At 46.0% G+C, this 12,408-nt stretch overlaps 1 protein-coding gene across 4 annotated transcripts in view; it reads right to left on the bottom strand.

Moving 5' to 3' along the window:
* CDH18 (cadherin 18) overlaps positions 1–12,408 on the bottom strand; it is an 883,209-nt gene that overhangs the window by 12,271 nt on the left and 858,530 nt on the right. For all 4 annotated transcript variants that reach the window (XM_048508491.1, XM_048508490.1, XM_048508492.1 and 1 more), the window contains one exon: positions 9,037–9,154. In XM_048508491.1, the coding sequence (XP_048364448.1) occupies positions 9,037–9,154 (118 nt within the window). The remainder of the gene's footprint in view (positions 1–9,036; positions 9,155–12,408) is intronic.

Consider the following 12,408-nt stretch of genomic DNA (forward strand, 5'->3'; position numbering starts at 1 on the left):
AAAAATTTGGTGTGAAGAAACAAAAGATGACACAAAAATGAAGCATTACAGATTGGATTCACTCATGGGAGAAGTGAAATCCAAATGGGGGTTTTGATGGAGAAACAGCGGGGGTGAGAAATCCACATGTATGCCTAGTCTAATTCACCTCCCCTCTCTTCAGTATCCAGCTTTCGTTCTTATGTTCTCTGGGCCAATAAAGATGAACTCATGCAAATTTTTATCTTGCATGTGCCAACTGGAACTAGGTTTTGTAAAGAATATCTAGCAATATACGTTTGGCTACCTGCCAGCTCTTACCATAGCCTAAATGATGAGTGAATGTACAGGCCATCTTTTCTCTTAGATCTCACCTTGTAGCAGGAGATAAAAGGTTATGTTAATTCTCCTTAACTTGGGTTTCTAAAAGTGCAACCAATCTGGGATGCTGAAGGTCTTTGGCCAGAGACCTAAGCGTAAGAACAGGTGCGATTAGATTTTTCACCGGGTGACCTCAGCTGAACATTATCTGTCAGGACAGAATTGAGTAGAGAAGGGTCATATTTGCTGCTTTTGAACCCCTTGGTAAAAAAAACACAATGAAAAATGAAATAGACGGATGTGTCACGACTCTCAGGAAGCAGTTGTGGGAGAGGAGTGGGTCAATCTAAACTGAAACCGTTGTGCGGAGAAAGGGGCAGTGTAGCTCCTTCTTCTTCACCATCTTGCGTCTTTCCCCCCCTACTCAGCTAAAAGCAGTTGGAGGAAGGACATTATTGATTGGGGAAATGGCACAGGAAAGAGGAACTCTTCTCCCTTCTCCTTGTCCAGCGCCACAACCACAATTCATACTCCCTTCCCTTGTGCAGCTATGTTTTAAAAGACTTAAGTACATTGGGAAGGAATCTGATAACACCCAGGGCCCTCTTTTCTTATCGCCAAAATGCATTCTTCCTGGATTAGTAACAGTGAATGATGGTGCTACAAAACATATTGACACAAGTGGGCACGGATGAGACACCAGAGATATAATAGCGGAGGTGTGGCAGGTGAATGCCAGAGCACTTTGGAGAGCGCTGATTTATGTATTATTCATAATCTGAGGTGGTGGGGTTTTTTTTACACATTATGCATAATAGGCTCTCACAAGAGAATGGGGGAAATCTGTTTTTTTCCCTTTAGGCAATTTTAATTTGTTGCTCAGCTCTGTTTGTGTTAAATGTTCATCTGTTCGAAGGTGTTGTGATTAATTAAAGATCAATGTTATACGTCGGTGTCTTTAGATTTGCTTTCATAATGTCCCTGAGAAGAGAACTGGCAATTTTGAATCCTCCTTTGTTTGCAAAAGATTAGTCTGTCATCTCTGTACCCCATTTTTTCTTCAAGAAACTCAGGGTTTTTTCCCCTTCTTCTCAACAACTCTGTGAGACAGGTTGGGGGGAGAGGTGTGATCTGGTCTAATACTATTCAGGAACTTTCAAAGATGAAGTGATTTGAACACAGATTTATCTGGTCCACATCCAAGACTATGCAATTCTGTGCGATTCTTTTCTGGAATTTATGTTTTCCTCTTCTCTGAAAACTGGGAGAAGCTTTTATTTGGAGCTGCCACACTACACATGGGAGGATACTCAACATACAAACCAGAAATGCTGATAATGTCAACATTTTATCTATCTATCTATCTATCTATCTATCTATCTATCTATCTATCTATCTGTCTGTCTGTCTGTCTGTCTGTCTGTCTGTCTGCCTGCCTGCCTGTCTGTCTGTCTGTCTGTCTGTCTGTCTGTCTGTCTGTCTGTCTGTCTGTCTGTCTGTCTGTCTGTCTGTCTGTCTGTCTGTCTGTCTGTCTGTCTGTCTGTCTGTCTGTCTATCTATCTATTTATTTATTGCATTTATAAACCGCCCCATCCTCTAAGGGCTCTGGGCAGTGAACAACAGGTATTATAAACAATATAGCAATAACAATAACATTTAAAATCATTAACATCATTAAATATATAAAATTACATAAAATTACAGCGTTCCGTATGAACCATATGGCGTCCAGAGTTAAAACTATCAGTAAAAAAACCCATCCCAGAGAGGGGGGCGGTATAGATGTTACGGACTCCCAGAGTGATAAAGGGAGGGACAGGAAGGGCGCACACCATCAGCGGCCGGCCTCCCCGAAGGCCCGGTGGAATAACTCAGTCTTACAGGCCCTGCGGAACTCTCCAAGATCCCGCAGGGCCCGGACAGATGGTGGGAGAGTGCTCCACCAGGCCGGGGCTAGGGCCGTAAAGGCCCTGGCCCGGGTGGAGGCCAGCAGTATCACTGAGGGGCCGGGGACCACCAGTAAATTGGCCTCTGCTGAATGCAGAGGCTGTGTAGGGACATATGGGGTAAGGCGGTCCCGAAGGTACGAGGGCCCCAGGAAAATGATTGCCAGGTGCACAGACTTTGAGTAAGTTTCTTCACTTACACACTATTGCCTGAGGGGTATCACTAACATGATGACACCCGGCCAACACTAGAAGCAGCTGTCTGTGTTCTAAACTGATGGGTGGAAACTGTACTTAATTTGGCAGAGGCAGAACAAGCTGATAGTGAATCCAGACAAGTGTCAGCACCTCCTTTGACCAGACAATTGAAACACTTGTTGATGAACAAAGATTTCTTTATTGCAGGCAAGATCAGTCCCGTACAGTACAAAGAAGTCTCTGCCAGTCCAGGTTTAGACAGTATAGGTTTGCCACAAGGAGGTACTATGAAACACACTATGCGATCCACCCATTTGATGGTAGGGTCATGATCTTGCAGCCAGGACATGCCCAACACTACAGGGTGATTGGCTATAAGAAGTACAATGAAACTGTGCCACTCCCAGTGCTGAGCGCTTTGAAGTAAAACTTTTTCCGTCTTGAACATGGCCGCTGTCCCCCCCAACAGACTCCTGTCCATCTGGGAAAAGTGGATGGGCTGCCTTAAGGGAATGGTGTCCAACCCCAGACCCTCCACTACTGATGGATTCATGAGACAATGGGAACAGCCTGAGTCAATAAGAGCTCGCGCCAGCATCGTGGTGTTTTTAGGGAGATTAGTAAGAGTCATTTCAATTTCTAAGGACTTGCCACGATCACTCACCTGCATGTTGGATAAAGGTCCAGCAAACTGCGAGGCCGGTACGGCACCCAAACTTGTACCAGAGTCATCACCATCGTAGTCAGCTGACTCAATTTCAGGCAAAGCATCCGCCTTAGATGTACCTTTCTCAATGGAAGTAGCCGAGTGTCAGCATTTGCTGCCATAGAGATCCACTCAGCTAAGCACGTTGGTTTGCACCTCATAAGGACCCATTCCTGGATTGAGACCTTCCGAAAAGGCAATAGTGAACATTTGATCAGGGCAGTCTGGTATCCGGCTAGGCAGGGCCCAAAACTTGTTAGAGTATTCTGCATAAGACATAGGACCTTGCTATGGGTTTCTAATGCCCTGTTTGGTTTGATCCTCCATATGGGATTGTTCAAATTGTTCACGGAGGGTCATCGGAAAGAGAGGCAAAGAGGTGAGTTCCAGAGTGGCCCAACCGAATAGCTCCACGTACCATTCTGCCGCATCACCCTCAAATGTGGTTGTCAAACCTCTGACCCATTCACCATCATTACGATAGAAACAGTCGAAGTCATGCATATGGGCAACAACCTGGATCAAGAAATAGGGTACTTTCTGGGGAGTGCCATCAAAGCGTACAGACATCTTGGGGTTAATTGTAGGTACCATTGGGAGCCCCTGCATGTATTGGAAGGGCAAACCCATATTCAGTAACTGCTGCTGTTGAGAGGGTTCCGGCTGCGGCATTGGTGTTGGCTGTGGGTACAAGGTGCTTTGGGCTCTGGGCAGCGATCATGGTAGTGGAACCTGTTGTGGAATTGACGTGCTTTGGGTCGTTTGATCCCGGCGAATAGGAGTATCCTGAGGCGAGGTCTGCACTGGTTGATCAACAGAAGCATGGCTGACCGACTGCAATGCCGAACCTTGTCACATATATTCCATCATCTTCGCCTCTGCTTCGAATGCTCTTGCTTCCATTTGTACATCGAGCAACTGTAGTTCCAGCTCCCTATGACCAGTTCCGTCAGACCCCTCCGAGTCTGACTAAGATGGCGGTCGCACAGGGACATCCGAAATCTTCACTCCCTGAACCACGTCGAGTTCGAGTTGGAAACGTTCCTGCTGGAGGACCCAGGTGGTCGACCATTTCGGATGAGCACCCCCGGGAAATTCAGTAGAGAAATGAGCACTCATTTGTTTGTAATCCACAATCTGCGTAGGGTGACCCACAACTGGATTCAACAGTGAAGGCTCTGTGGGTCCCTGTAGATCCACCAAGGGACCCCTGGCAGGGTCCAGGAATCAATAATCCAGTGGAAGAGTGACCAACCAATGGTCTTGAGCCACAGAAGGCAGCCGGTCAGCTGCAATGTCCACTCCAGGATCGGACCATGTTAAAGGATCATAAGACAGGCCATCGGTCGCTTTGAGAAATGGTGACCCCAGGTCTAGTCCACTTGCCACCCGCAACACAGGATGGGTGCACTGGAGAACCGGTTGCTGCCCCAATCTGGTCACCAGTCCCGCCTCAGCCTGGTAGTCCTCAAAGGCATTACCAAATCCCCCCCTTGTAAAGTCATGCAAAACCATCTCTCCCCTCAGGAATCGCCCGGCTTGCACGGCTGAGAGAGAGTGTTTCGTGTCCCGGTCAGTCCATAGGTGGGGGGTGGGGGGGGAGGAGAGTCCAATGAATCTCGAGAAAAAGTAGAAACGTGAGGCAAAAACTTGTCCACCTCCTCCTGAGATGGATTCATGATGAAAGATGAACGTGAGAGACTTCTTAATGTCAGAACGTCCTTTGACCAGACAATTGAAACACTTGTTGATGAACAAAGATTTCTTTAAGGCAGGCAAGATGTCCCGTACAGTACGAAGAAGTCTCTGCCAGTCCAGCAGAGACTTATACTATACAGCAACCAGCAAACCCTTCCCCCCAAGTTTATTTTGCCTCGCGATCTAGTGCATGTGTCGCTTTTCCTTTTGAGGGGGCTGCCTGCGAAGCTACAGCAGCACAAATATGCGCATATTGCAGTTTCTCTAGTTATGTCACCATAGCTTCGCAGACATCCTTCTCTTCCCCGCAAAAGGAAAAATGACACGTGGACAGGATTGCTAGGCTAAACAAACTTTATTCATCTACTTTTTACAGTGAAATAGCCAATGAATGAGCTGCAAGCAGAGGAGACCTTTGGGAGGAATTTCCACAGAGAAGCTGCTATAGCGCACCAAATGGCAGGCATAAGCAGCAGAAATAACAGTAAGAGAAAATAAAGAAATAAAGTGAAAGTGAAAGAAATAAAGAAATAAAGTGAAAGAAATAAAGTGTTTTGTCAGCAGGCAGGAATCATCTTCAACCTTGTTTGGGAGAAAGATGGCAAGTTTAGTGATCTCTGAAAAACCCAGGTTGAGGGGAATATAACAGGCTGTTCTGGGGAAGAGAGCTGTATGAAGTCCTTCCCCACAATGCTATTTATAACATCCTAAAGATAATATATTTGTGCTGTGCAGAATCCACCACTGAGATGAATATATTAAACCTGCTTTAGAACAGCTTTGGGCCTAAACAGCTGACAGACACTCCCCATATACACTCTTTTGCTTAATTTCTGCATTCTGTGCTTTCTCCAAGAACATTAACTCCTCTTGCTTTTCACTGGCACCAATGCTCTGGTGATTGTTTTCCTATAAAAACTACGACCTCTTTTTCTCCAGTGATGTACTCCAGTGATTTACTGTTTCCCACTGGGCCCTCACACCTTCCTTCATCCTTAGGACCATAAGGTTCCTCTGAAGGAAAGTTGTAGCATCATTTTTTAAATAATATTTTTTCAGGTTAATTTTTAGAAAGCACATGCCTACAGTTGTCACCCTAAGAGCACTTTTCTGGGAGGAGTGAGTCCCATTCAGTACACCTGAGTCAGATTCTGAGTGAGCCTGCTTGGGAAAACACTACTAGATAACACTACTACATATGTCGCAATTAAAGTAAAAGTCAGCAGATGGTGGAAAAACACAGAAGTTATATAAACCTTTGAGAAAAAGGAAGCTGCAGCTTCACTCACAGTAAAACCCAAAGCAGACTTGTACCACTGTAAATCTACTGAAGTCGATATGGTTAGAAATGCTTAGCTCTGCTACACTGTTAATGGCTCAAAATTGAAGTCATCCAGAAAACAGGTTGTCAGAAAACAAGACTATATTTTGCTCATTGACTTAAATGATTTCCAAGTATTGTGGAACTGTCATTTCACAGAACCAATTTTTATACTAAGCAAAGAAAAGTTGCGGTCATAATTTACAATGTAATATTCTACAGCAGCGTACGAAATGTGGCAAGAAGCAATAACACCTTATTCCCTCATAGTTCTGCCCTTTGTCTTTTAAAAACTAACAGAAAAGTCAAAGTTGCAACAAAAACAGTGTGGAAGCAATATGCAAGAAAAGAGTCAGTGGCCGTTTCCACACGGGCAGAAAATGACGGCCTGGAGACGGTAAAAACACCGTCTCCAGGCCGCCATTCGCACGGGGGGCGCAGCTGCAGCGCAGCCGCGCCGCCCTCGTGCCGCCCGGCTGGCCCGCAGCCGGCGTATTCCCAGAACGCTAGGAAGCGTTCTTTTCGGGAATATGCCACCCTGAAGCCGCTGCCGAGCGAACGGCAGCGGCTTCACGGCGCCTCCCCCACCCGGCACTCACCTTGTCCCTGGGCCTCCGGCGCGTCGCCGAGGCCTGGGGACACGCCCTGCCCTGCGCCCGCTCTCGAGCAGGCGCGCAGGGCCAGGGGGGCGTGTCCCCAGGCCTCGGCAACGCGCCGGAGGCCCAGGGACAAGCCGGGTTGTGCGAGCACCGGCGCTCCGCGGCGCCGGCTGCCCGCCTCTTCCCGGGACCGTCCATGCGGACGGTCCCAGCATCTTCGGGTCGGCGCAAGAAGCGCCGACCCAGCCGTTTCAGCTGCCATGCGGAAACGGCCAAAGTAAAACCCTGTAACCCCAGTTTTGCACCGTATGCTGTGCTGAACAAAAGGAAGTTTCATAAACCTGTGTTAGGTCTATGCTTCTTGTCGAGTAAACAGACTCTGTTGTTGGTTACAGTAGCCTTTATTATTGGAACAGATGAGAACCCAGGTTTCTTCAAGTCAGTTCTAAAGCCTGCAAAAAAGCTTTAGCAATTTATCAGCCCTGCTCCCAAGGACATAGGTAAGGGGGGGGGGGTTCCTCGGGTTCAACCCCCCCATTCATGTCCAAAGCTCCGCCCACCTGTTTGTGGGTTTTTAAACATTTTTAGTGTTTTTTGGTTTTTGGCCTGCAGGGGGCGCAGTGTTTAGACTAGCATCACCAAATTTTCAGGGATTGTTTGGGGAACTCTCCTGATGATACTAACCAGGCTTTGTGAAGTTTGGTCCAGGGGGTCTAAAGCTATGGACTCCCAAAGGGGGTGCCCCCATCCCCCATTGTTTCCAATGGGAGCTAATAGGTGATTGGACCCCCTGAACCAAACTTCACCAAACCTGGGTGGTTTCATTAGGAGAGTCTCCTAAAGATACCCTAAAAGTTTGGTGCTGCTAGCTTAACAATTGCACCCCTGAAAGCAGGCACCCCCCAAATTTCCCCAGATTCTCCTTTTAAATCCACCCCCTTCGGCATGGATTTAAAGGGAGAATCTGAGGTCCTCAGTTTAGAAGAAGAAAAAGAAGAAGAGTTTGGATTTATAACCTCCCTTTCTCTCCTGTAGGAGACTCAAAGGAGCTCACAATCTCCTTGACCTTCCCTGCTCACAACAAACACCCTGTGAGATGGGTGGGGCTGAGAGAGCTCCGAAGAGCTGTGACTAGCCCAAGGTCACCCAGCTGGCATGTGTGGGAGTGCACAGGCTAATCTGAATTCCCCGGATAAGCCTCCACAACTCAAGTGGCAGAGCAGGGAATCAAACCCGGTTCCTCCAGATTAGAATGCACCTGCTCTTAACCACTATGCCACATTGAAAGTGATGCTGTTTCACGGTGGGTGATAATCAAAACAGCATCACTTTCAATGTTGTTTAACTGGGGACCCCAGATTCTCCCTTTAAGGTGGATTTAAAAGGAGAATTTGGGCTCTCTAGTTTAAACACCATTGAAAGTGATGCTATTTGGGGGTGGATTCCAGCATCACAGCGGCTGCCTGGGCGGGGGAGCAAAACTCAGATTTTGCATCGGGCTTCATTTTTCTTCTATGCCTCTGCCCAGAGGGGAGGGCAGAAGGAACTGCCAGCTGCCGGCTGGGAGCCCAGCTGGTGGGGGGCAGGGGAGGGCAGGGCAGGGGAGTCTGCTGTCCCCGGCCTTGGAGAGCTGCTTTTATAAGCGCTAGGCTGGGGGCAGGGCTTGGGGAGGCATGGCCATGCCCTAGGGGTGGGTGGGGTGTGGCCCCCCAACCCCCCCATAAAAATCAATACCTACATCCCTGCCTGCTCCCCATCCTTATCTTTCATGTCAGTGGGAACCATTCAGACTCAGGCTTCATTATGTCTAGTAGAGGCATCTGCCTTATCACGTTGCCTGGTAACCTGACCTTGCAGTGCTCATCGTTGGGGCCAGTAGGATGACGTCTTGGCCTCAAGCTTACCCAAGCTAACCCATGGGTTCCCAACTACCTACAAAGCAGTAGGCATGTGATTAACACTACATACATACTGTCAGGCATATAAATGATGCAGGATACAGTATTGAGACCCGAGACTCCAACACCTAGTGAGTACAAAAAAGCAACAAAATGCAAAACGGGAACAAATACGACAAGGTTATTTTCTCAGTGCAACCCCTAAACATTCACTGTTTGCGACACACAGGGGACAAATGAGATGCCCCTGCTGCAAACACTTCTGCCCTGACAGATTATGGTTTTCACCCACTGACAAAAAAAGATTACAGAAAAGGAAGTCATTCCATTCAACAAGACACCCAAGACACAGAGTCCTGTTTCCACTTACCTTCATTGTCCTTCAGAGTAAAGTTGGGATTTAAAGGAACACTGTTGTCCAGAGAAAAATGGAACCTTTGTCCATTGGCAAAGTCATCCCTGTCAGTAGCACTGATAGTCTGAATAACCTGAAAGGAAAATGAAATAGTTGTGGTCAAGTTTGAACTGGGCCCACATTCTAGAACTTGACTGAACCTTGTAAGCTCAGCTCAGTTTTGCAACCTTCCACTTGGCTTCTTTCAAAGCCTGCCAGCTCTGCCCCTTCACCTGATTTTTGTAGCTTGGTATATTTAGGTCACGACATGACATGAGTTACACAAAGAGCTAGCAGTGCAGAAGAAGAAGACTTTATTTACAGTCAATGACCAGATATATTACAAAACTCCAAAATATCTACAACAAAACAAGAATGCAGATCTCTCTCCCGTGTTCCAGCACTATCCATCTATATATCATTATACTTTGTAAACACACCAAACAGCATAAAAATACTAAACAAAATGAAAATATCTAAGGGGGATACCATATTCAGATCATTTTTTCTTTTTCATAATGAATAGACAGAATTTTGGTACCCATTTAGTAATATTCTCCTTCTTATCTTGTAATAGTTTTTCACAACAAACTTTATCAGAACAATATGTCATTTTGTGTAGTAGATGTGACGGGCATTTTTTCCTTGCCTCCTCATAAAGGGGACACTTTAATAACATATGCTCTATAGTTTCTACAGACTTCAGAGAGCAAGAACATAACCTTGCAGCATAAGGTATCTTTTCATATTTCCCTTCTAAGACTGCAGAAGGTAAATGTGCACTTCTTGCAAGAGTAAAAGCTCTCCTTAGATCTTTGTTATCCAGATAAGTTAAATAAGGAGCAGGGGCAGTGATATATTTCTGTGTATAGCATAGAGGAAAATCTGAATATCTTGCCAGATCAGACTGTCATGATACATCTTTGATTCTTTGGGTAAGTTCACTTGTAAAATGATCCCAATTTTTGATCATATGGATGTTATATGGAAGGCCACATTTATTAAGGCACTTCTCCATCTCTTGAGGAGCTAGCAGTGTAACTTTACTGCATACAGGCAAAGTCCATGCACATTTGGAAGAGGAAGAGCTGTCAAATAGCTTCTGACTCATGGTGACCCTATGAATCAATGCCCTCCAACATGTCCCATGATTAACAGCTTTGATCAGGTCTGGCAAACTGAAGGACGTGGCTTCCTCCATGGAATCAGCCCATTGCATGTTTGGTCTTCCTCTTTCTCTGTTGCCTCCCACTTTTCCCAGCATAATTGTCTTTTTCCGTGACTGTTGTCTTATCATAAGGTGATCGTAGCCTCGGTTATTTTAGCTTCTAGAGACAGTTCAGTCTTGTTGTGATCTAGAAACCACTTATGAAGTTATATTTTGGCACAAATGGTACCAGGAAAGATACAAGTGTGGATTAAATAAATACATTATTCTCTTCACTTTTCTGCATATTTGTGTCTCAATGGAAATGTGAGTCCGTACATGTGCTGTATAATGTGAAGAGAAAAGTCACTGGAAAGTATAGTAATGCTAGGAAAGGCTGAAGGCAGCAGGAAAGAGGAAGACCCAACATGAGATGGATGGACTCCATAAAGGAAGCCACAATGGCCTTTAGCCTGCAAGACCTGAGAGGGCTGATGGAAATAAGTCACTGCAGAGGACGTTGATTCATAGGGTTGCTGTGAGTCGGAAGTAACTTAACAGGACTTCACACACACGTGTGTGTGTGTATAAGACATTTGCACCATCAACTGCACACAGTATTTACTGCCCAGGCATTGCATTGTTCTCACAAACATCCCTGGATTAGGGTCAGTGTTGCTGGATCAAAACAAAAACAGTTGATAGCTTTATCTATCTATCTGTCTGTCTGTCTGTCTGTCTGTCTGTCTGTCTGTCTGTCTGTCTGTCTGTCTGTCTGTCTGTCTGTCTGTCTGTCTGTCTGTCTGTCTGTCTGTCTGTCTGTCTGTCTGTCTCTCTCTCTCTCTCTCTCTCTCTATCTATCTATCTATCTATCTATCTATCTATCTATCTATCTATCTATCTATCTATCTATCTATCTATCTATCTATCTATCTATCTATCTATCTATCTATCTATCTATCTATATTTGTATACCGCCCTCCCCCAAAGGGCTCAGGGCGGTGTCCAACATGAAATATAAACATTTAAAAACAGCTAACAATCATCAATCAATCAATAAGAACCATAAAACATTATAGGTGGCTTTAAAGCTCCCACTCCTCCCCCTTACTTGTACCCACAAGAGGCCAGATGCAAATTGGTGAGATGTCAATATTATCCCGGCTGGCCAAATGCCTGGCGGAACAGGTCCGTTTTGCAGGCCCTGCGGAAACTCTGTAAGTCCCGCAGGGCCCTGATCTCACCTGGGAGCCTGTTCCACCAGGTAGGGGCCAGGGCTGTAAAAGCTCTGGCCCTTGTAGAGGCCAGCCTCGTAGAGGCCAGCCGGATCGCCTTGGGGCCAGGGATCACCAGCAGGTCCACCTTCTATGAGCAAAGGGGCCTAGAGGGGCAGTACATGGAGAGACGGTCCACCAGATACGCAGGTCCGAGGCCGCGAATGGCTTTAAAGGTCAGAACCAAAACTTTAAACATGATCCAGTACTCGATTGGCAGCCAGTGTAGCTGATATAGGACCAAGGTAATCCGGTCCCTAGATGTAGTCCCTGAAAGGAGTCTGGCTGCCGCATTTTGCACGAGTTTCAATTTCTGGATCATGGCTAAAGGCAAGCCCACGTAGAGCGAGTTACAGTAGTCCAGTCTAGAGGTGACCATGGCATGGATCACAGTGGCCAGGTCTGGATTCCATTTACATTGCCAAGCAAAACTATTAAATCAGAACGACAGTCCCACCCCAGCTTATATTATCACTTCTGTCCTAACACTGTACTGAACTTCAGGATAAGCAGCCATGTTGTTTATTTTGTCCCATATAAATATAAAGATGAACTGTTGCCAGACATCCTGATAGCATTGGGAAACCAGGGTCTGAAAAAATAAAACCTCTGCAATGTAGATTGCTACACTGGAACTTCAAATGGAACATTTCTGATTGTCCATTTGCCACGACCATTCTCAGGATTGTTGTAAAACTAGAAGTAACCCCTTATCCCAAAAACAGAGTGCCGATTGTATCTGAGAACATGAATTTGTCTTGGCTCAGAGCTGTCAAAGGGAAATACAAACCACTAGAAAGAATAAAATGGGAAAGACCTCTAGATTAGACTACTGTAACTCGCCTTTAGATTAGACTACTGTAACTCGCTCTACGCGGGCTTACCTTTAGCCATGATCCAGAAATTGAAACTCGTACAGAACGCAGC

The sequence above is a fragment of the Sphaerodactylus townsendi genome, linkage group LG09, assembly GCF_021028975.2.
Source record: "Sphaerodactylus townsendi isolate TG3544 linkage group LG09, MPM_Stown_v2.3, whole genome shotgun sequence".
NCBI classification, from domain to species: domain Eukaryota; kingdom Metazoa; phylum Chordata; class Lepidosauria; order Squamata; family Sphaerodactylidae; genus Sphaerodactylus; species Sphaerodactylus townsendi.